This window comes from Gobio gobio, assembly GCF_949357685.1.
Source record: "Gobio gobio genome assembly, chromosome: 15".
NCBI lineage: Eukaryota > Metazoa > Chordata > Actinopteri > Cypriniformes > Gobionidae > Gobio > Gobio gobio.
Window position 1 is genome coordinate 29,792,067 of NC_137108.1, and position 26,026 is coordinate 29,818,092.

The following is a 26,026-nucleotide window of genomic DNA, read 5'->3' on the forward strand; positions in this document are numbered from 1 at the left end:
TTTGTGTGATAGGGTTCAAGTGAAGATGATGGTGATATGATGAAGACTGGTCCCTACACAGGCATGTGGTATAACCCCACTAGAGTGGGACTCCCCCTCGGCCGGTAGGGGAGGGACATTCTGAAGAGATGGAGAGCACTGCTTCTTGTCAGAAGTTAAGACTGATTCGCTGAACGTACTGCAAGCTGCCAGGTTGTTGGGTTCAGATTCTCCACTCAAAAGCCCTTTTAGATTCCACCACAAACACTTTCAGTTTTTCCATCCTCCCACTCTTTCTCTCTGTCTTTATGTATGTCACGCTCTCTTTTTCTCGATGTCTCTGCTCAATCAGTGTTTTGTCTATTTAAGATCGCACATTTATGTAAGCATATGTATTATAGTGTATATAGACACGCACACTACTGTTCAAAAGCTTAGGGTTGGTAATATTTTTGGTAAAAATGTTTTTTAAAGAAGTGTCTTGCGCTCACCAAAGCTGCATTTATTTGATCAAAAATACAGGAAAAATAATGTAAAATATTACTGAATTATGTGAAATATGTATATATTAAAATGTATTCCTGTGACAGCAAAGCTGATTTTTCAGCAGCCATTACTCCAGTCTTCTTTGTCATATGATCCTTCAGAAAGCACTCTAATATGCTGATTTAGTGCCCAAGAAGCATTTCTTACCATGATCATTTTTTTTCAAGATTTTTTGATGAGCAGAAAATTCAAAGTAACTACTTTTAATCTTTTGTAACATTATAAATGTATTTAAAGGCGCAATATGTACGATTTTTGGATTAAAATATCCCAAAACCACTAGAACAATGTTATATATTTGTGAACTTACATTATCCCAAATGTTTCCAAGAATGTTTAAATCCAGAGAAATAAGCTATTTTAACTAGGACACGGATCGTGTCCGTGCGTCGCCTATCAATGACATCATACCTGCATATTTTGAAACCATGGAAACACCAAAAGCGCTTTAATATATTATGTGTTTTATATATAGCTCAACACAGCTAGTCAACCCTAACCCTAACCCTAACCCTTATTATAGATTTTTGAACATTTTTATTGTTGTGATGTGCAATGTATATTTTGAGAAAATTAAAAGTTTTTTTTTACCTTTGATGCATGTAAACCTGTTGTTGGAGACAGAACTAAATAAACAAGCGTCTCATAATAGCCTCCGAGCAAATGCACAGAGAAGCATTATAACATAATTTTCAACGCACTCAAATAATGTATCTAATATGATTAAATTGCGCAGCGTACGCATGACCGGAAATGGTCGTCTGCGGCATAATAAAAGCTCCGCGAAATCAAGATGTCATCAAGCTACGCCTTTGTTTTGAATAAGCGACCTTTAGCAGCGAAAAATTACATATTGTGCCTTTAATGTCACTTTTGATCAATTTAATGCATTCTTTAAAAAAATCTTATTGACCCCACCATTTTTAATGTTAGTGTATTTAAGAAAAATAAAATAACATAAAAATGTAATGTGCAAATTGTAATAAATAATGTATAAATAATAAATGCATATTTTTTATTATAAATACAAATTCAAATCTTTGTAGATTTGTATTTATTTATTATGATCAGTCAATTTGAGAGCAGAGGAGTGATTATCAGTCATGTAGATATGGTGGTTTGTACATGTCAAAAAGGCTTATGAAACTTGTCTGCACTGTGGCTTTTCACGCTGGTTGGCTGGTTGTGTGGGTGATTTCTTTGTAGGTTCTTTACAAACTGAAATGGTAGTTACATCTCTATGTCATTCTGTTTGTGTACCTGTGTGTGGCTGGAAAATAAACCCATACAGCCAGAGCTTTTCAAAAAGCCTTTGGGAGACACAGAAATAAAGAAACCCAGAGAGAGAGAATCGGAGAGAGAGGGAAAGGGAGGGAGGGAGGGAGCACACAGTGGGCTTTGGTTGGATCTCAGTGCTCACATGTGGTTAATCCGTTGGTGTTCCCTAAAGCCGGAAACACTGATCATTGGGGCTCTGATGGAAGAGCAGGTGTGCCTTGTGTCTGAATCTTAATTATAAGGTCCTAATATATTTGCATACACAGAAGATAATAACTCATATTGATTGCACATTTAATATACATACTATGCCTAAAAGGCCTGGAGTTGTATTTGCAAAGTCCTGTGACTCTGTGATGCAATTCTGTAATCATTATCTAATCATGCTCTGATAACCTCCTCCTCATTACAAACCTCTGGACAAATTTGTTTTAGACTTTCTTGGCATATGGCAACAGGCTATGTACTGTGCGTTTTTACACAACTCATTGAACATATTGATTTGTAGAAAGATTTTTTTAGGGACATCTTAGAATAAGAAGAGCAGTAGGCTATGTGAGAACTCCACACTTCCAACACTGGGTGAGAAGTATGTATTTAATTTTTTTTTTTTATTATTATTTTTTTTTTTTACAATGATCCCATATTTTTACCTAAAATATATTAGTATATTTTCATTTAACATTATGCAATGTTATTGTATAAATGCCAAGTTAAAGTAAAAATTTGACAAAGGTTCGCATACTAAAGTAGCTAATTTTATATAGGCCTAGGCTATTATAACATTATACCTTAATGTAAAGTTTAACTTTCATATATCAAATAATATCCAGTGTTGCCATTTAATATGAAACAATAAGCATTTTTCGTAACTAAACATTGCAAGAGTTTTATCATCACAATGATAGTAAACATACTATTTTCCCAGCACGTTTACTCTTCTAAAACAGAATTCGTTCCGCATAGTCGGACACATTTTGTCGTTGCACACAGCACAAAGCGAAACCACTGTTTACAAAAACAAAGTTGATGACAGCAACTAAAATCATCGACAGCAGGAGATCATAGTTTACCGTTTTCTCGACAGGTAAGGAAAGAGTTATGTGTAGGAAAGAGAAACTGTAGACGGCAGTTTCAGCATATGTGGTATACAAACACAGCGATAAGAATGAAGTCTCTGTTGAGGGAGTGTAGCAAGCTAGCTGAACTTAGACGCATCTGTTTGCCCTAGGGAATTTATTACTATTGATTATTAAAAGTAAAATTTTAAATACGAGAATATGAACATGAAGTGCCGGTTTGTCAACTAACAATGATAGTTTAACAGCCAGATCTCGCTAAAACGTGATATCTTTGACAGCTGACATAATATTGACATGTGACAGTTACAGTTTAGTTACAGATGTTGTGTGGTTTTACCGTGGTTTCTACTCATATAACATAGTAATAGTAATACCATGTTTTTGGACATTACCAAAAATCAGCACCATGGTATAGAGACTATATCAAAGTACCATTGCCATCTGATACTATAATTGTTACATGATAACGTCCAGCACTTTTATTTTTTACTTTTATTTTACCGTCTCATAGAGAAAAACATTTTGAAATAACCACTCAATATTTACATTTCATCCTGTATTATCTTTAATCGTGTTTTTTTATTATTAATAATTTTGGGAACACTAAGTTACACTATAACACTGTAACTACAATTAAAGCTGCGAGCAGCGATGACGGGCCCAAGCCGGTGGCACCACCACGCCGGTGGCATCAGCTTAACTGTGCACGGCAGGCAATATGCATTTAAACAGGAGAATATTTTAGAATCGCTCGAATATGCCACATTTACCGCAGCAACTGGTGCCACTATCACCACAAGCCACACCCATGATGTAATTTAAATCTAGATTAATTTTAATGTCATAGGATAAAATAGATAAAAGTTATCTTTTCCTGCTCAAAATTTTGTAAGTCCAGAAGGCCAGTATTTAATTCAAGGTGTTTGTAGTTCTTTTTTACTAATTCACACTAAAGTGATAGTTTTTTGTGATAGTCTATGATACGAAAGGGTTAAATTATCATTCCCAGAGAGAAAGGCACACACACAAACTCACAGGGTGAGAGAGACACCCCCCCTCCCCCCCACACACACACGTGCGCGCACACACACTCAAACACACACAGGGTGAGCCTGAGAGTGAGGGGGGAGGGGAAGGACTGAGAGAGAGGCAATCTGCACATTGAACAAGATTCACAAGATTTTAACAACAAAAATAAATAAAATCTAAATGGTGGGAGAAAGTTTTTTTTTATTTCACTCTCTGAAAAAATTATTTTGAATATATTTGAAATCAATATGTGTGGTCCAATATAAAAAATAAATGACAAAATTAATAAATGGAACCAAATCACAGAAACAGCAAAGATGATTTTAATATCAGTGTTAGGTAAGAGTAAGATGCGTGTCTACATTTTATGGAAGTTTATTATAAATAGCCACTTTTATAAAATCATGTGAAATTTATGTTTTAAAACATTTATATTATATCAGTAAATAATTAATTTAAAGACATATGCATCATCCGTGATCTTGGCAAACACATCACATGACGTTTTTATTTCAAGTGAAAGTTATTTGTGATAGCCTATATAAAAAGGGTTAAATTATCATCATCAAGAGAGAAAGTCACACACACACACACACACACACACACACACACACACACACACGCACACACACACACACACACACACACACACACACACACACACACACACACACACGTTTGTTTTTGTGAAATGTGAGGACATTCCATAGGCGTAATGGTTTTTATACTGTACAAACCGTATTTTCTATCCCCTTACACTGCCCCTGCCCCTAAACCTAACCCTCACAGGAGACTGTGCAGTTCACTTTCTGTGAAAAAAAACTTGTTCTGTGTGATTTATAAGCATTTTGAAAAGTGAGGACATGGGGAACGTCCTCATATTTCACCCTCTTTTTGTAATACCTATGTCATACCCATGTCATTATACACATTTGTGTCCTGATATTTCACGAAAACATGCCCACACACACACACACACACACACACACACACACACAGTGATAGAGTGAGAGTGAGGGAGAGGGGGAAAGACAGGCAGAGGGCATTCCATAGACTTAATGGTTTTTATTAGGGGGGTAACGATTCGTTTTAACAACGATACGATTCGTATCACGATTTGAGGTTGTCGATACGATTCAAGGACGATATTGGTTAATTTAGAACGATACGATCCGAAACGATTCAGTGACTTGAAATCGATTCAGTAACTTTTTAGCCAAAAATTGTGTGACTGAAATAAATATCTGGATACTGGTCAGTGCAGATGAAATTTCCAAGATTCCTGTTGTTTCTTGTAAGGGAATCCGGTATATCAATTAATTATGGATATAAACAAACAAGTAAACAACAATTAATGGCAAATGCATTAAAATTTTATTTGAATAAAGTGCAACCAACAGTTTAGGTTGAATTAACAGGAAGATAACCTTTTCTGCTCTCATTTTCAATATTCAATACATATTCAATAAAAGCACAGTAAGTGCAACCAACATTTCAACAGTAGGTTAACCTGCTACTTCTGCTTTTGTTTTCCAACATAAAAATATTACAATATTAATATAAAAAATAAAGTGCAACTAACTTCTCTTCAGGTTTAATTAATAGTAAGTTTACCTGCTACTTTTGCTGTTGTTTTTCAACATTAAAATAATACAAATACAATATTAATATCAAAAATAAAGTGCAACCAACATTTCTTCAGATTGAATAAACTGGCCTGCTACTACTCTCAGTTTAATAAACAAACAATATTTAACAAAAGATAAAATGTAACCAACTACTCTTCAATGACTCTACAGATTTCTTTTTCAAAAATATCACCATGATCTGACCGCAGAACACTTCTCTGTGCGTTCACTATGTCGCCAGCAGTGCTAAAAACTCGCTCTGCTGGCACACTGGTGTCAGGAATGCACAGGTAACAAGCAAGGGTTGAAAGTACAGGTAGCTCTTTCTCCTGGTGGCTTGATAATTTCTCGCTCGTTGGCTTCTCCTCTGCCATGCGCCATGCTATGTTTTGTTTTCTCAAGCCCCGTTCACACCGCCAGCAACACGCAGCGACAAAGCGACACAATCCCATTCATTTCAATGAGCGCTGCTGCAGGTGCGTTGCGATGATGTCACAGATAGGCAGACTGAATCGAGTAACGTTTAACGCCTTTATCATTAAAAGTGCTAAGAAAAAACATCCATATAAAGTCTGACGTGCTTAAATCCAATGCGTTATTTCCTATGATCGATACAATCGATTGATTACCTTTTAAAACGATGTTAGATCGATATATGTCGTCCGGAAGGCCAACTTGCCGAGCACAGATCGATGTAGTTAGATCATAGGAAAATAAATCGATACATCGATGTAGTAGATGAATCGTTACACCCCTAGTTTTTATACTGTACAAACTGTACATTCTATCCCCCTACACTACCCCTAAACCTACATATCACACACACACACACACACACACACACACACACACACACACACACACACACACACACACACACACACAGGGCCGTTTGAAGAAATTTGGGGGCCCCAAGCAAAATGGACATAGAGACTGTCCATAAAATTTGAAAACATTTGCAAAAAACACCACTGTATCATTAAAAAAAAAATTGTAAACCTTTAACCATTTTTAAAACATCTATAAACATTACATAGATAGACAGACCAGATATTCCTAACACTTTGGGAATACTTAAGGGTTACTAGTTGGTTTGTAAACTGTCTATAAACATTATCTAGATGGTTATTATAAAGTTGCAACAGATGACTATAATACCTTGATAAATAGTTAATAAACAGTATCAGTAAAACATGTGGGTTGTCCTGATACTGTACTTCAAAATGTAACAGTGTAAAAATTGCCACAGAATAAAGTAATTGTTCAAGATCCATTGGTAACTTATAAAAATAATGTCATATTTGCAAACTGTCACTACCGTATATATCCCGACACTAGCACACTAAGATAAGCTATGAAAAAAAATAATGTTCCTCTGCCTCTTTCTGGTTAAATAATGTTTATAATAATTGTTAATATAGCATGCTATATTAACTATTCCAGGTTATTTATGCATAGCATAAATACTAGTTAGTATAGCATGCTATGCCACTTTCATAAAAACATATTACAAAGCTATAGCAATCTCATGTAATTTCGTCTGTTCGAAAAAAAAAAAGTTGCTCTAACTGTTCGTTACAAGCAGCATTTGCCGTCAGGCAGGTAACGATAGCTAACATAAACATATTTTTGCTAGCCTACCTGCTGCAAACTTACACCATTTTTGTACAAGACAAGTAGAGCTATTTTATCCAGTGTAATTTATCACATACCGCTATCTTGTTTTTTTTCTTATCCTCCTCTTCCTTTCTCTATTTTCTTTTTCTGGCTTCCTGAAGCATAAAATTCCGCTTCAAATCCGAGGATGTTTTGTATTTTGCCGCAGCAGAGATCGCGTGGTTGGCTGGCTGCTGTCAGCGACTACTGAGAGGGGGCCTTTTAAGGGGGATCCCGATAACAGTGTCATTGCACTTTACTGCATTGACTATCAATGGGGCGCTCACACAGTTTGTCGTTTCATTTTATTCTTAACCTGTCGCTGTCTTGGGGCCCCAGGCCAGCTCGGGGCCCCAAGCAATTGCTTGGTTTGCCTGCCTTGTCGCGACGGGCCTGGTGTGTGTGTGTGTGTGTGTGTGTGTGTGTGTGTGTGTGTCAGTGTCCCTTGATTAGCGGACATGAGACGCATCCACACAGACAGGACACTGACACACACACACACACACACACACACACACACACACACACACACACACACACACACACACATACACACACACACAGACAGGACACTGACACACACACACACACACACACACACACACACACAGACAGGACACTGGCATACAGCGCGCTCTCTTGTGTCTTGTCGCGCTTGGAAGCATTTACATGAATAGGAGCGTGATCATGTAACGCTAAGCAAAAATGGATATAAAAACGGACGCGGTGTTATTTGCGTTAAATATTTTTAATGCGTTAAGCTTCCGTTTCACGTTGACCGAGTTTGGTGGAGATTGAATAAATCGCCTACGAGGAGAACGTAAAAACTCAGACCCTGAATTATACAAATATTCACGTTCAAACAAAAACTTTCTGTGAAAAAAAGACACTTATAAACAGACACTTGTAGAAAATAATGTGAATTTTGTTTTAAAATAAATTTGAACTATGCCAGTAAATAATGAATTTAAAGACAAATGTGTCAAAAGTGATCTTTGCAAACACAGCACATGACCTTAAAGCACATGTATAGAAAACACACTCACACTCCTCTGTTTTAAAAAAGAGTTCTGTCTGAATGAGTACATGGAATCACGGCTGTCAGGTGATAAGATAATTAGTCCAGAGATGTTTTTTCAAGAATTACTTTTTGTAATTGCAATTTTTTTAACTATCCACTCACCTAATTTAATATATATTTTTGTTATAGCTTATGATTATATATTTTTATTTTATTGCTCAACAGTAGTTCTCATCGCCGATGAGGTCTTTAAATATTTTGAGAAGGTCTTAAAAAAGTCTTAAAAAGGTTTTAAAATTTACTTCAGGATTCCTGCATATACCCTGCATATGCATCATACGTGATCTTGGCAAACACAGCACATGACGTTTTTATTTAAAATTAGAAAGTTTTAAATTAGTTAAATTAGATTAGTTAAATTAGAAAGTTGTCCGGCTCGAAGAGAACAATATATGTACGGGGACACATGAAATGTCTACAAATGTATGTCCTCAGAAATCACAGAAGCACACACACACACACACACACACACACACACACACACACACACACACACACACACACACACACACACACACACACACACACACACACACACACACACACACACACACACACACACACACACACACACAGAGAGAGAGAGAGAGAGAGAGAGAGAGAGAGAAACAAGGTTTTTTTTTATCCTGCTTCAAAACTAAGACAATGCTGCCATCTTGTGTTCATTGAGGGAAGGGCAGCACACATTCCCCTTTTTTGTCCTTATTTAATCCCTCGGCATGGCAACACCGTTTGAGATATCCAAAATCCGTTCGCATTTTAGCATCTTCCGTATCTTTGTTTCATGTTGACCGAGTTTGGTGGAGATTGAATAAATCGCCTACGAGGAGAACGTAAAAACTCAGAGCCTGAATTATACCAATATTCACGTTCAAACCAAAATATCTGACTTCCTGTTGGTCGGAGCTAATGACTGTAAATTAGAAAGTTGACTGACTGACATCTCTGATGTGTGTGTTGAGTTTCAAGCAGTTTCAAGCAATTTCAAGCATGCTAAGAGCCTCAGAACAACACTGCTACCTTTTAGTGAGGGGAGGGCAGACAGAGAATAAATATTCAGAAGAAATAAAATAAATATATTGATCTGAAAAATAGTATGATTATTTTAAAGCTATTTGGTTACATTTTAATAAAACATTGTTTTAGTATGTTTTTAAACACACACACATACACGTTGTAATACCAGTGTAATACCCATGTCATTATACAAATTTGTGTCCTCATAAATCACAAACAAGAGAGAGAGAGAGAGAGAGAGAGAGAGAGAGAAACAAGTTTTTTTTTATCCTGCTTCAAAACTAATACAATGCTGCCATCTTGTGTTCATTGAGGGGAGAGCAGCAGACACAGAGAATTTCTGTTCCCCTTTTTTGTCCTTATTTAATCCCTTGCCATGGAAACACCGTTTGAGATATCCAATATCCGTTCACATTTTAGCATCTTCAGTATCTTTGTTTCATGTTGACCGAGTTTGGTGGAGATTGAATAAATCGCCTACAAGGAGAACGTAAAAACTCAGACCCCGATTTAACCAAAAATTTACCTTCAAACCAAAATATCTGACTTCCTGTTGGTCGGAGCTAATGACTGTAAATTAGAAAGTTGTCCGGCTCGATGAGGTCAATATATATACTGAGTTTGGTGATTGTAGATGAAACGAAGCCCTTCACTTTTGTCAAAAGGTGGCGCTAGAGAGCCCCTCATCCCCGCCCGTTTCTGAGGCTTTGCCCATGTGTACTGACTGACATCTCTGATGTGTGTGTTGAGTTTCAAGCAGTTTCAAGCAATTTCAAGCATGCTAAGAGCCTCAGAACAGCCAAAAGATTATTAAACTTTGACACGTTGCCATGGCAACAGTATTTGAAATTTCAGGAATCCATTTCATACGTCTCTATCTGTCATGTTTTCACATTATACTGATGAAGTTTGAAATAAATCTGGTGAAAATAAGATGGTGATTCAAAGCATTTTTGAAAGTGACACACTTCCTGCTGCCAGTTGGTGGCGCTATAACTTTGACTCACAAAAGTCATATCCATGTGATCGGCCTCTTACAACGAACACACAGCTGAAGTTTCATCCAAACCAGTCAATGTTTGCACAAGTTATTACACACTTCCTGTTTCCCTTTTCTCGCCATAAATTCGTTGCATCGCCACGGCCAGACTTTTCGAGATATCAAAAATCCGCTCGCAATTTAGCATCCTGGATATGTTCTCTTCATGCTGACCGAGTTTGGCAATGATCGAAACAATGGCCTCGGAGGAGTATATTAAATTCCAGAGCATGCGTTTTCCGAACAACCCATAATAGCTCACTTCCTGTTGGGCTGACACATAACTATGAGCACGAAAGTTGTTCGGCCCGATGAGATCTAAATGTGTACCAAGTTTCATACATGTACGTGCAAGTGTGTTTGATATATGGACCAAGTTTTCAGACCCCACTTAAGGGGGCGCTGTCGAGCCCCCCTGCCACGCCCGGGTACCAGCTTCAGCCCGGCTCTGATGGCCGCGCATTCCGACGCCTGTGCGAAGTTTCAAGAGTTTTCGAGCATGTTAAGTGCCCCAAAAGTACCCGAGAAGTCGAAAAAAAAAAAAAAAAAAAAAAAAAAAAAAAAGAATTAAAGCTGCGAGCAGCGATGACGGGCCCAAGCCGGTGGCACCGCCACCCCGGTGGCATCAGTTTAACTGTGCACGGCAGGCAATAGGCATTTAAAATGGGAAAACATAAAAGGACTATGTCAAAGTCATCTGAATTCACCACATTAACTGCAGCAGTTGGTGCTGCTATGACCACAAACCACAACAGCCACATCTATGAGATCAATTAAATTTATATGAATTTCATGTCAGATTATGTCAAAGGTCAAATTGGAATGAGTTCAGAATACCATTCGAATGCTGATGTTGTTTTATTCTAACACTTCTCTTCATGTGTTTTTGAGCTACCTTAGCTACCATTTGTGCACCAATCTTATGCACCATAAAACATGCTTTAATTTCAATATGGGTGGTCCAATAAAAATTTTTTAATAAAAAATGTATAAATGGAGCCAAATCACAGAAACTGCAAAGATGATTTTAATATCAGTGTCAGGTAAGAGTAAGATGCGTGTCTACATTTTATGGAAGTTTATTATAAATAGCCACTTTTATAAAATCATGTGAAATTTATGTTTTAATACATTTATATTATATCAGTAAATAATTAATTTAAAGACATGTGCATCATACGTGATCTTGGCAAACACATCACATGACGTTTTTATTTCAAGTGATAGTTATTTGTGATAGCCTATATGAAAGGGTTAAATTATGATCAAGAGAGAAAGTCACACACACACACACACACACACACACACACACACACACACACACACACACACACACACACACACACACACACACACACACACACACACACACACACACACACACACACACACACACACACACACACACACACACACACACACACACACACACACAATGATAGAGTGAGAGTGAGGGGGAGGGGAAGGACTGAGAGAAAGGCACACACACAAACTCACAGGGTGAGAGAGAGACCCCCCCCCCCCTCCCCACACACACACACACAGATAGAGAGGGGGAAGGGGAAAGACAGGCAGATGGCATTCCATAGACTTAATGGTTTGTATACTGTACAAACTGTACATTCTATCCCCCTACACTACCCCTAAGCCTACATATCGCACACACACACACACACACACCATAGCTGTCAACCCTCCCGTTTTTTCCGGGTTTCTCACGTATTTTAGCTCTTTTCCCGCTGTCTTCCCGTTTTAGTATTTTCCCGTAAAATATCCCGTATTTTTACGTTCTGATTGTGTTAACTCAGAACACGCAACTATCTGGTTTAGTGCCAGAAGACGCGAATGAGAAGTCGCGCGCACTGTGAGAAAATTTTCCGTGCACTCATCCGAGAGCGCGCACACGTCTCTCAGCGCGCAAATATTGAGTTCTCTTTCAAGTCTTGCTCTTGAATGGACAAACTCACGCAAAAAGTATGTCAACATATTGATGAGTATTCTAGCAGACATAGTCTGTATATGGCTTAAGTAAGCTTTATACAGTCCAGAAAAGAGGACGCATATCCGAGGTCTTAAAGGGGCAGTAGCCTTTACTGCTGTCTGTTTAATGTCAAACAAAAGACAAGGGCATCACTCACTGCTCTTGATTGAATAACTTTTGTAAGTTTAATAGGATTAATCTTTAATTTATACAGTCATATATGCAATGTTATTTTACATTTGATCAATTTCTGTAGGCCTACCTGAAAACTAATGTTAGACGTACCTGAAAAACCTGAAAAGCATAGTTTATTTTATTAGTATCTTTGCTCAATAGTATTTATTTGTGCTGCTGCTTGTATTTAAATGATTTGTTCTTATTATTTTCTTTTGTTTTATTTGACAGTAGTCCTTTTTTCCCTGAACATAGCAAATACTGAACCGTACCGAAACGGTGAACCTTAAACCGTGATACAAACCGAACCGTGAGCAATCTGTACCGTTACACCCCTAGCGTAACGTATGATAAAATGACTGAAAAAAGGTTGGGAAACACTGGCTTAGGCTACTATCGAAGAAGAAGAAGACAGTTGCAGCCGCGCGGTTGGGAGGAAGAGGGAAAAAGTAGCGGGAAGTAAACTTCAAGGAGAGTATAGTAATAATAAATGATAATAAATGGAATAAATAAATAATAAATGAAAATAATAAATGTTATATTTACCCATGGCCTTCCCTGTTATACAGAAATGTAATAGTTATCAAACCTTCCTTAACTGTATAAATAATAAATGAAATATAGATGAATCATCATTAAAGCTACAATTTTCTCTGTTCCCGTTGTTCTTTGATGAACATTAATGACAGGCTGACTCCACAAAATGACTCTAATTTGCCTCTTTGAAAAATAATTCTCTAATTTAACCTTATTACTATACTAATTGTAATATAAATAATACAAATATTAGAAGAAAAATATTTTAAGTGGTCATTATTGACAATAAATATTGCACAACTAGTATTTAGTACCAAAAGATCTCCTCAAAATATTCAATAAATATTATTGAACTAAAATATAGAACATTTATTTAATTGAAAAATAGTTAAGGTGTATGGTCACATTTGACCATCAATTAGTATGAGTATGACCAATTAGTATGGAATACCTGAAGGCTAAGTACAATAAAAAACATTAACATTAATGTTAACATTGTTGCATTACTCTCCATTATAAAACGATCCTGTATGGTTGATGTAATAATCAATGCACACTATGCTGTACTGTTTACCAAAACTTGCTGCAAACCCCTGTAAAGTGGAGCTGTTGTGTATCAAGCCATTCAAATGTATTGACACAGCGCTAGAAGTATTGAGTTCCCTTTCGAACGGTCAGTTCGTACTGCGTCTTTAAGACGCTATGGGGGGATAGGTTCTCCTATTCTCGAATACTGAAGCATTTATAAAATCACGCAGTGCTACTGCACAGTCAAAACGGAGTCGAGACTACTCGCGCGCTATTGGCTGGCCAGTGGCAACTGCATGAACCAATGGCAGAACAGCGTATCTGAGCGAGCCTATGGGCGCTAAGCCCGAGACGCTGAACACAGAAGCCCGCGAACTGAGCGTAAAAGCCCGCGAAGGGCGCCCTTAAAATACGCTGTAATGCCCCAAAAACGTCAGATTTTTCTCCTTCAGCGAAGTTTTCTAATCCTCGCTGATACCTTTTTCTGAAGCTTACCGTGAAAGACGAGCCGTCAGCGGAATTGAGCCAGCCAGCCCGGACCTTGAGAGTCGGTCTGTCTTCAGCGCTCTCATCCAGCATCCGCGAGCTGTCGCTCCTTCTCCCCTGCGCTCGCCGGTGAAAAACACTTCGGTGTATCCTTGAGTACAATTAAGAATACACATGTCACAATTTTGTATTAGGTGCAGCACAACTCTGCATCAGGAGGATGCCCATGATCAGTGCATTACCTGTCTGGGCAAGGCCCACGCTGACACTGCTCTCTCTGGGTCCGGCTGCTCCCACTGCGAGAGCATGCCCATCTCCTCCCTCCGTTCGCGGATCGCGTTCTTCTCAGAGCGCGACCCCGCCCCTCGCGCTCTCCCGCTCCCTTTCCCGTCCGAACCCCGGCGGAAAAAGCGGCGGAGCCAGAGGGCTGACTATACTGAGGCGGGCGAGCTCACGTCGGCCCAGTGCCCGCGTGCCTCGTCCCCGCCTCAGAGAGACGTTTCCCCAGTAACGTTCTCTCGTTTAGACCTGCTTCCTCCGCTCGACGCCGAGGACCTGGTCTCATTCGGCGGCAATGATGAGGACGATCCACACGACGGCTCCGTGTCCCTCGTCGCCTCCGATGCCGAGGAATGGTCGGGCTCCGTTGGCGACCCCACCCCCTCGACATCTCAGCAGCGGAATGACGCGGCTAAGGCTGGTGCGGACACCGAGCTCATCCGTGTCCTCCATAAGGCCGTTGGCGAGCTGGGCCTGGATTGGGCAGCCCCTGAAGAGCCCACACCTAGCCGTCTCGATGAATGGTACCTCCCGGGGCGCCAGCAGGCCCCTCGGCAGAGAGCGGCCCCATTTTTCCCTGAGGTGCACCAGGAGCTGGCGAAGTCATGGCGCGCTCCCTACTCCGCTCGCCTCCGCCCATCCACCTCGCACGCGCTCTCCACCATTGACGGCGCAGTCGAGAAGGGCTATGAGAAACTCCCACCGCTCGAGGAGTCGGTGGCTGCACACCTCTGCCCGCCCTCCGCGATAGGCTGGAAGCCCAAAATCGCGCACCCTTCGAAGCCCTGCCGTACCACGGCGGCCTTGGCGAATAGGGCCTATGCTTCCGCCGGCCACGCAGGCTCCGCTCTCCACACGATGGCGGTCCTGCAGGTATTCCAGGCGAAGCTCCTTCGGGCTATGGACGAGTCCGGTCCAGACCAGGAGGTGTTTCGTGACCTCCGAAGCGCCACAGATCTGGCCCTTCGAGCTACGAAGGCCACCGCCCAGGCCATCGGCAGGTCGATGGCTAGTCTCGTGGTGTTAGAGCGGCACTTGTGGTTAAACCTCACGGAGATCAAGGAGGCCGATAAAACTGCCTTCCTCGACGCTCCCATTTCTCCGAATGGTCTGTTCGGTCCCGCGGTGGACGGTTTCGCGGAACGTTTCACCACGGCGCAGAAAGCGTCCCAGGCGATGAGCCATTTTCTGCCTAAAAGAGCCAGCGCCGCCTCTTCAACTCGGCCGAGAGCTCCGTACCAGCAGCAGCAACCGCAGCGCAGATCTGCGACCGCGACCACACCCGCGCTCGCTCCCGTGCAGCCCCGCCCACCTTATGACCAACGTCAACGTCAGCGTCATCACCAGGCAAAGCGCTTCCCACCGAAGCGTCAGGGCCCCAGACCTAAGATCACGCTGGACCCTGATCACAGGAAGCAGTCCTGACCGGCTGCTCAGGAAGAGAGGAGGGGTGAGCTCCGCCCAAGTTGGTCCGCCCCCCAAAAGACTCCGAATTCTCTCCCCGCGGCCCGTTTTTGTTCCGGCCCGGGAGAAACATATTGTGTTTATAAAAAATGTGAGCAGCGAGCCCGCGCTTGCGCGCGCTCCACTGCACTCTGCCGCTGTTATTGCGTGTTCAATAAAGAACTTGAATGTTCAACAAATGAGTCTTCTTTCTCTTCCGCACCACACGACGGTCGGCGCGCGGCAAAACGCGCCGCCGTTCGACACTATAAAACCCCTGTGCAACTGGGCAGAGGCTTGGAAAGCAATCCCTGGTGTGTCACAGTGGGTTATAGAAACAATTCAACTAGGCTATTCGCTCCAATTTGCTCGCAAACCACCGCGATTCGCGGGCATAACTTACACTTCAGTGAAGAGCAACGTAACCCACGTCCTCAAAACCGAAGTGGAAAGCCTATTGATGAAAGGAGCTATAGAGGCGGTGCCTGCAGCTCAAAGCGAGTCAGGGTTTTACAGCCGTTACTTCCTGGTTCCCAAGAAAGATGGCGGCCTCAGGCCCATCTTAGACCTCAGACATCTGAACAAGGCTCTTATCAAACGGCCGTTCAGAATGCTGACATTAAAACAAATCATTGCGCAAATCCGCCCGATGGATTGGTTTTTCTCAGTAGATCTGAAAGATGCCTACTTTCATATCCAAATTATCCCACGTCACAGACCATTTCTGAGATTCGCGTTCGACGGGAAGGCCTACCAGTACACAGTCCTGCCATTTGGCCTGTCTCTAGCACCCCGCACTTTCACAAAGTGTATGGATGCAGCTCTCTCCCCTTTAAGACAAATGGGAATGCGCATTCTGAACTACCTCGACGACTGGCTCATACTGGCCCAGTCGGAGGAAGAGCTACAATCTCACAAATCTGTGCTACTCAGCCATCTAGAATGCCTGGGTCTCAGAATAAATACAGCCAAGAGCTCGTTGCTTCCCAGACAGAGGATCTCTTTTCTGGGAACGATTTTAGACTCAGCCCAAATGAGGGCGTGGCTGTCAAACGAACGTGCGCTGACTACACAGCAGCTTGCACACTCGTTCAAAACAGGAACCAACAGACCCCTGAGAATTTTTCAGAGAATGCTAGGCCTTATGGCATCAGCTTCTCCAGTACTTCCGCTGGGTATGATGCAAATGCGCCCCCTGCAGTACTGGCTGAAATCACGGGTTCCTCCCCAAGCGTGGCATTCAGGCCAGCTTTGGATCAAAGTGGGCCGCGGCTGTGTCAAAGCCTTGGCCCCGTGGTCGAATCCCCGCCTCTACGAGTCAGGGGTGAGCTTGGGAACAGTTTCCAGACGGATGGTGGTCACCACAGATGCCTCCAACACGGGTTGGGGTGCTCTGTGCGAGGGCGAACCTGCCTTCGGCTCATGGTCGAACGCGGAGTCACGGTTGCACATAAACTGCCTAGAAATGCTGGCAGTGGTGCTAGCCCTCGAGACTTTCTCACCACGTCTTTTGGGTCATCACGTCCTAGTCCGTACGGACAACACGACAGTGGTCTCCTACGTAAATCGCCAAGGCGGGCTCAGGTCGAGATGGCTCAACCAACAGGTCAGACATCTCCTCCTATGGGCAAAAGACAGAATGCATTCGCTAAGAGCAGTGCACGTGCCGGGCAGACTGAACCAGGGAGCAGACATGCTCTCCAGGGGCCTCGTGTCCCCGGGGGAATGGTCCCTTCATCCCCAAACGGTTCAAATGATATGGAATGTTTTCGAGAGGGCAGAGGTCGACCTCTTCGCCTCCGAAGACAACTGTCATTGCCCAATTTATTTTTCAAAGAGCAAGGATGCGCTGGCCCACGAATGGCCCAGCTGCCTGCTTTATGCTTTTCCACCAGTACCGCTTATTCCCCAGGTCTTAAAAAGAATCAGGGAATGCGGGCACACAGTCCTGCTAGTGGCTCCACTCTGGCGAACCCACCACTGGTTTCCCGAGCTGATTCAGCTGCTATCAGCATCCCCTTGGCCAGTCCCGCTGAGAAAAGATCTCCTATCTCAGGCGAACGGGACAATATGGCACCCCCGTCCCAAACTATGGGCGCTACATGTTTGGCCCCTCAAGGGGAGCTCGAGAACCTCCCAGTGAGTGTCCTGAACACCATCGGTGAAGCTAGAGCCCCGTCTACTAGACGTCTCTATGCCCTTAAATGGTCAGTGTTTTCTGACTGGTGTTCAGCCAGGAACCATAACCCAGTGTCATGTGAGATATCACAGATACTTGTTTTTCTACAAGAGATGTTGGATGCAGGACGCACTCCATCCACACTCAAAGTCTACACGGCAGCCATTGCCGCATCTCATATGCCTATAGCTGGCCAATCAGTAGGCAGGCACGACATGGTCATAAAATTCTTAAAGGGAGCTAGGAGGCTTAACCCTCCTCGCCCTCCTACGGTGCCATCCTGGGATCTTTCTTTGGTCCTACGAGCACTAAAAGGACCTCCCTTCGAGCCAATGCAGACGGCTGAACTAAAACCGCTTTCACTGAAAACCGCCCTGCTATTAGCATTGGCATCAGTTAAGCGTGTTGGTGACATTCAAGCGCTCTCCGTGAACGCATCATGTCTAGAATTTGGCCCAGGTGATTCTAAAGTCATACTCAAACCAAGACATGGCTATGTGCCTAAAGTGCTTTCAACACCGTTCAAAGCACAGGTAATCACTCTTTCTGCTCTTCCACCCTCCGAGGATGAGAGACAGTTACACCTGCTCTGCCCTGTTAGGGCGCTCAGAGCATATATTGAGCGGTCCTCCCACTTTAGGCAGTCGGAGCAGCTCTTTGTAAGCTTTGGTGGCCGCACTAAGGGACTGCCGGTCACCAAGCAAAGTCTAGCCAGATGGCTAGTTGACGCAATAGCGCTAGCATACGATACTATGGGCCTTCAATGTCCCATAGGTGTCAAAGCTCACTCCACTAGAGGCATGGCCTCCTCCTGGGCGTGGTCTAGTGGAGTGTCTATTGGTGACATCTGTAGATCGGCAGGCTGGTCCTCACCATCTACTTTTACCAGATTCTACAGCCTAGAAGTCCCTGCACTGCAGGCACAGATCCTTGCTGTATAATAATAAGTATTAACGGGTAACCCGTCCTTATTAGTTAAGCATCTGGGTCTTCATATGCTCAATGCATAACTTAAATTTTTCCCCTTAAATTGCTGGCCTCTATGAGCCCAGTATGAAAAGGGAGATATATATATATATAAATATATATCATGACATGTCAATAACTCTAGTCTTGGGCCCCCTTATAGTGCTCAAACTGAGGGAGTACATACCATTGCGCTTCATAGCACGGCGGGATTAAATAGGCCCCCATAGCGTCTTAAAGACGCAGTACGAACTGACCGTTCGAAAGGGAACGTACTCGGTTACTTAACGTAACCTCGGTTCCCTGAGATAAGGGAAGGAGTACTGCGTAGACTGCCGTGCAATGGCGCTAAAACAACGGGTGACCTTCGCTTCAGTCGAATTAACCTGACGTTTTTGGGGCATTACAGCGTATTTTAAGGGCGCCCTTCGCGGGCTTTTACGCTCAGTTCGCGGGCTTCTGTGTTCAGCGTCTCGGGCTTAGCGCCCATAGGCTCGCTCAGATACGCTGTTCTGCCATTGGTTCATGCAGTTGCCACTGGCCAGCCAATAGCGCGCGAGTAGTCTCGACTCCGTTTTGACTGTGCAGTAGCACTGCGTGATTTTATAAATGCTTCAGTATTCGAGAATAGGAGAACCTATCCCCCCATAGCGTCTTAAAGACGCAGTACTCCTTCCCTTATCTCAGGGAACCGAGGTTACGTTAAGTAACCGAGTACGATTTCTGTGAAGCACGACTGCGCGCGCCGCCGGGAGATGATAGAGCATGTCGCAACTCCGAATGGTTTTTCAACACTCTGGCTTTAACTGTTATGCCATATTAGCGCCAAAACGCTATTTATTGTTTGAATTTCGCATTAAAACTTTAAAAAATGTAAAAGCTTAGACATTGTTTAATATCAAAAGCAGGTTTGGCAATTTGGCGTGAGATTAAGTTGGGCAGCGTGAGAGCGTGAGACAGAGCCTGAAAGCGTGAGTGTCACGCCAAATGCGTGAGAGTTGGCAACCCTAGGCAAAAGAGAACTCGATGTGAGCAGGAAACTGACGCGAGTCTATCTATGCATCGAGTGTGTGTGTGTGTGTGTGTGTGTGTGTGTGTGTGTGTGTGTGTGTGTGTCAGTGTCCCTTGAATAGCTGACATGAGACGCATCTACAGAGATAGGACACTGACACACACACATACACATACACACACACACAGACAGGACACACACACACACACACACACACAGACAGGACACTAACACACACACAGACAGGACACTGGCATACAGCGCGCTCTCTTGTGTCTTGTCGCGCTTGGAAGCATGTACATGAATAGGAGCGTGATCATGTAACGCTAAGCAAAAATGGATATAAAAACGGACGCTGTGTTATTTGCGTTAAATATTTTTAATGCGTTAAGCTTCCGTTTCACGTTGACCGAGTTTGGTGGAGATTGAATAAATCACCTACGAGGAGAACGTAAAAACTCAGACCCTGAATTATACAAATATTCACGTTCAAACAAAAACTTTCTGTGAAAAAAAGACACTTATAAACAGACACTTGTAGAAAATAATGTGAATTTTTTTTAAAAATAAATTTGAACTATGTCAGTAAATAATGAATTTAAAGACAAATGTGTCAAAAGTGATCTTTGCAAACACAGCACATGACCTTCTGTAAAGCACATGTATAGAAAACACACTCACACTCCTCTGTTTTAAAAAAAGAGTTCTGTCTGAATGAGTACATGAAATCACGGCTGTCAGATGATAAGAATTGCAACTCAAATGTGATTTAGAAAATGAGTTCTGTAGTGATATAGTGTCATAGTTCATGTCCACATTAACCACTACGTTGTAATACCAATAGCCATGTCATCATACACATTTGTGTCCTCATAAATCACATAAGCAAGCACAGAGAGAGAGAGAGAGAGAAAGGGAGTTTCAAAAATAATACAACACTGCCCCCTTTTGGTGATAGAGGGGAGGGCACACAAACAGTCAAAAACATTATTAAACTTTGACATGTTGCCATGGCAGCATTATTTGAAATATCAGGAATTCATTCATATGTCTCTATCTGTCATGTTTTCACATTATACTGATGAAGTTTGAAGTCAATCGTGTGAAAATAAGATGGTGATTCAAAGCATTTTTGAAAGTGACACACTTCCTGCTGCCAGTTGGTGGCGCTATAACTTTGACTCACAAAAGTCATATCCATGTGATCGGCCTCTTACAACGAACACACAGCTGAAGTTTCATCCAAATCAGTCAATGTTTGCTGACGTTATAACACACTTCCTGTTTCCCTTTTCTCGCCATAAATTCGTTGCTTCGCCACGGCCAAACCATTTGAGATATCAAAAATCCGCTCGCAATTTAGCATCCTGGATATGTTCACTTGATGCTGACCGAGTTTGGCAATGATCGAAACAATGGCCTCGGAGGAGTATATTAAATTCCAGAGCATGGGTTTTCCGAACAACCGATTATAGCTCACTTCCTGTTGGGCTGACGCATAACTATGAGCACGAAAGTTGTTCGGCCCGATGAGATCTAAATGTGTACCAAGTTTCATACATGTACGTGCAAGTGTGTTTGATATATGGACCAAGTTTTCAGACCCCACTTTAGGGGGCGCTGTCGAGCCCCCCTGCCACGCCCGGGTACCAGCTTCAGTCCGGCTCTGATGGCCGCGCATTCCGACGCCTGTGCGAAGTTTCAAGAGTTTTCGAGCATGTTAAGTGCCCCAAAAGTACCCGAGAAGTCGAAAAAAAAAAAAAAAAAAAAAAAAAAAAAAAAAACAAAGAATAATCTGAGGAAGAACAATAGGGCTCTGCGCCCTTTCAGGGCTTGGGCCCTAATAATCTGAGGAAGAACAATAGGGCTCTGCGCCCTTTCAGGGCTTGGGCCCTAATAAGGTTCCAGTTGTACTACATTAGGTAACATGAACGGTGAAAAATACTTATTAGTTAACATAAACTAATGATGAAAAATACTTCTGAAGCATTAATCTAAGTTAATGTTAATTGCAACATTTTATTACGAGTTTTATCTGTTAAATTATTTAATAGACCTGAGTTCACATGAACTAACAACGGTTGCATTTTTATTAAACAGTCCTTCCAGAAAAATGCGGCTTTTTTTGTGATTGTTGCGGGCAAAAATCCTTGATTATGCGGCACGTTTTCTTAAAAAATGCGTTGGAAAATGCGGGATATTTATGCAATTTTATGCTGCGGTTTGATGAAAAAGAGAAAAAAAGCACTACATCACAGAAAGTGCTGGGAATATTTAAGTTCTCATCTTATTTTATTGAAGACCTTAAAGGGTTAGTTCACCCAAAAATGAAAATTCTGTCATTAATTACTTACCCTCATGTCGTTCGACACCCGTAATGATTCGGATCGCGTGTCAAACCGCCAAACTGCTGAAATTTGGCGATCCAAACTGCTGATTCGACTCACTGATTCATAACGCTTCGAAGCTTCATGATGCCTTGTTTTGAAATCGTCATCACTATACAAGTCGTTATTTAGGGTTTTTTTGCGCACAAAAACTATTCTCGCCGATTCATAAAGTTATTTTAGAACCACTGTAGTTAGATGGACTTTGTAACGACGTCTTTAATACCTTTTAAGGGTCTTGAGAGTGAACCGTGCATTGTGTCAATGGAGGCCTTTCAGAGCCATCAGATTTCAACTAAAATATCTTCATTTCTGTTCCGAAGATGAACGGAGGTCTGACGGGTGTCGAACGACATGAGGGTAAGTAATTAATGACAGAATTTTCATTTTTGGGTGAACTAACCCTTTAATAAACATATGGCTCAAATTTACAAAACAGTTCTGTAGCTTTACAACAGGAATATGCTACAACTTCTGAAAAAATGAATAAATATCTTCCTGTTTTACAGAGGTAGCTATACAAAACAGACATTTGAGTGCTTCCAATGCACAAAGTGCAATCTCTTAAAGGGTTAGTTCACCCAAAAATGAAAATTCTGTCATTAATGACTTCCCCTCATGTCGTTGGACACCCGTAAGACCTCCGTTCATCTTCAGACACAAATGAAGATATTTTAGTTGAAATCCGATGGCTCAGAAAGGCCTCCATTGGCACAATACACTTTACACTCTCAAGACCCATTAAAGCCAATAAAGACGTTGTTACAAAGTCTACAGCGGCTCTACAATAACTTTATGAAGCGACCAGAATAGTTTTAGTGCTAAAACCTAAATAGCGACTTATATAGTGATGACCGATTTCAAAACACAGCATCATGAAGCTTCGAAGCCTTATGAATCAGTGAGTCGATTCATGATTCGGATTGCGTGTCAAACTGCTGAAATGCGTGACTTTGGCGATCCAAATTGCTGAATCGACTCACTGATTCATAACGCTTCGAAGCTTCATGATGCTGTGTTTTGAAATCGGTCAACACACCGGGAAACTGCTTTGCGCGGTCTTTTGCTGTTATTTTTGTTGGCAAATGGGAATTTGCGTGCTTCATCATGGTTTCACCGATATCTATGGTTTCACCACAGGGTTTGTAGCTTTTCGATGACGTTCGCGTCGGGTAATTACGTCTCTTCAAAACGTTCCCATGGCAATAGGGGGAAATGGCGGCTCTTGTGTGAAGTAAACCAACATTTTTCAACTTTCTGCTTATATATATGACTTTTTTGCAACGAAAATGCAGGGATTATGAAATCATGCTAGCCCAGCATATTTTGCACGCAGACTTTGGCTGATTATGCATTAAATCATGCGATCGCATAATCACGTTTTTCTGGAGGGACTGATTAAAGCTGCTGTCCGTAACTTTTTTTGTGTTCAAGATTTACAAAAATTCTATAATAAGAATGTACAACATGAATCCATTTTCCAAACCGTGTTTTTGTCTTACCCTGAATCATTATGGTACACTTATAATAAGTTTTTATATAGGGACTATTTCAGACCGGTCTGGTAGGAACCGCTGCGGAGGAGCACAGTCCTTGCGTGACTCGCCATAGACATAAACAGAGAGAAGTAGCTCCGGCTGCAATGTTCTTCCACAAGACGCATGCAGTTGTGTTTATTAACCGCTAGAGCGCAAAAAGTTACAGACTGCAGCTTTAAGTAACGTTAAAAAAAGTGAATAAATACTGTAACAGATGTATTTCTCATTGTTAGTTTATGCATTAACAAATGTTAACTAATGGGACCTTATAGTAAAGTGTTACCGTGATGTTTTATAAAATGTTACAAATGTAATAAATTTCAATTTTATATATTTCATATAGTATTTGAATCTCTTTTAGATCAAGACTGTGTATGAATGGATGTGTTAAGCTTGTGACCTTATAAGAGAGGTCAGAAGAGACTGTCATGATGGCGGAAGAGGGTGGTAAGCTTCCACTCCGGCGCCTGGAGCCCCCCATTCTGAAATTCATTAAAGTGGCCATCCCCACTGACCTGGAGAGACTGCACCAGCACCAACACAACATAGAAAAGGTACAAACACTCAAACAGGAACAGCAACAGCAAAACCCAGCATATGGTCAACAGAGAGAGCCATGTGTCTGTGTGTGCGGTCACCATAGGGAGTCGAGTGCTGAAGATCTCATGGTGTATCTGAAATCTCTCCCAGTCAGTCTTCTTAAGCCACATATAATAGGATAACAGGGTATTTGGAGGTCTTGCATAGCCATGGAAACCAAGATGATCGTGAATTACCAGGCTGTGATCATGAGGAGACGTTATTACATGTCCATAAACAGTTAAAGCTGTGAAATTAATTGAGCTTCGTTGTTGCAGTTTCAGAGAAGCAGTCAGTGGGACAAACTGCACCAAGAGCACATCAACTCCAGCCGCACTGTCCAGGTACAACAAAGTTGTAACATAATGATTTAAATGGGAAATTATGATGATTGGCGGTGATAACAATAGCAGTGTTTTGGTGTTGAATGACCACACTTCATGCCTGAATATGAAAGCCTAAATATTTCAGAGAATATCCAGATTTCCAGAAATCATGGCAATTAATAAAATCTTAAAAAGTTATGAAAATTTCTATAGTTCATTCATGTATTGTACACTTTGATAGTTAGCATATCATTCAAAACTTTGAAGACATGTATAATGTTACAAAAGATTACTATTTCATTACTATTATTTAAATGCTGTTCTTTTGAACTTTCTATGATCAAAGTATCCTGAAAAAAATGTATCACATTGTCACAAAAATATTAAGCAGCACAACTGTTTCCAACATTGATAATAATAATAAATGTTTCTGGAGGATCATGTGACACTGAAGACTAGAGTAATGATACTGAAAATTCAGTTTGCCATCATGTGAATTTAAAGTATTTTAAAAGTGAAGACAGTATTTATTATTACAGAATATACAATGTTACAGTTTTTACTTTATTTTTGATTGAATTAATGCAGCCTAGTGCGCATAAGAGACTTCTTACATCAAAAATATTTTTAAAAAAAAACGTACGCACACCAAACTTTTAAAAAGTTGTGTATGTGATTGTGCATCTTAATTATTTCTTTGGCTAGTAATTACTCTTGTGAGTGCAGGCTCTATAAAATATGTACAATTTCTTATGCTTCGGAAAGTACAAATAACATTAACAGCATGGATGAACTTGGCTGCAGATTGTGTTTATTCATATGTGTTGTTTCAGTTCACAGAAAATGTCGTTCCATTTTATTGTTGGTTTTGATGATGTTCTCAGGGTAGTGAACTGGTTTGAAAACATTCCCTTGTGCCGCAAGGCACTGTGGAATGTTGCTTGGACAAAACATTCTTAGTGATGTAACAGGCTGTTGCTATGGTTAAACTGTATAATAAATCTTCACATCATATGGGCACAGTTCAGCCAAAAATGAAAATGATGTTATCTTTAAATACCTTGTAAGACTTTCTTGCATGAAACTCAAAAGATGTCTGAGCTACAGTGGTTTTCAAACTTCTCGAAAAGTCATCATGTTGGTCAGGTTTAATCCAGGTTAAACTAAAGATTAAAAGAAAGCGAAGCAATCTGTGCATCCACAAATTTATCGGAACATGATCAAAAGATCTCATAACATGCTGTCATCCTGTTCTGATACAGCTGTGAGTGTGTCT

At 41.4% G+C, this 26,026-nt stretch overlaps 1 protein-coding gene across 4 annotated transcripts in view; it reads left to right on the plus strand.

Annotated features, from left to right (window-relative positions):
* Nucleotides 1-2,765: 2,765 nt before the first annotated feature.
* The window catches only part of stx17 (syntaxin 17), a 34,800-nt gene continuing 11,539 nt past the window's right edge, over nucleotides 2,766-26,026 (plus strand). For 2 of the 4 annotated variants that reach the window (XR_013818093.1, XM_079838001.1), the window contains exons 1-3: nucleotides 2,766-2,890; nucleotides 24,207-24,399; nucleotides 24,703-24,768. Coding sequence is in view for 2 of the 4 variants with exons in the window: in XM_079838001.1 (XP_079694127.1) it covers nucleotides 24,274-24,399; nucleotides 24,703-24,768 (192 nt within the window). In the remaining 2 variants the exon portion in view is untranslated. Of the gene's footprint in view, nucleotides 2,891-22,630; nucleotides 22,668-24,206; nucleotides 24,400-24,702; nucleotides 24,769-26,026 lie in introns of all 4 variants that reach the window. The other 2 variants (XM_079838002.1, XR_013818094.1) reach the window with 2 other exon arrangements.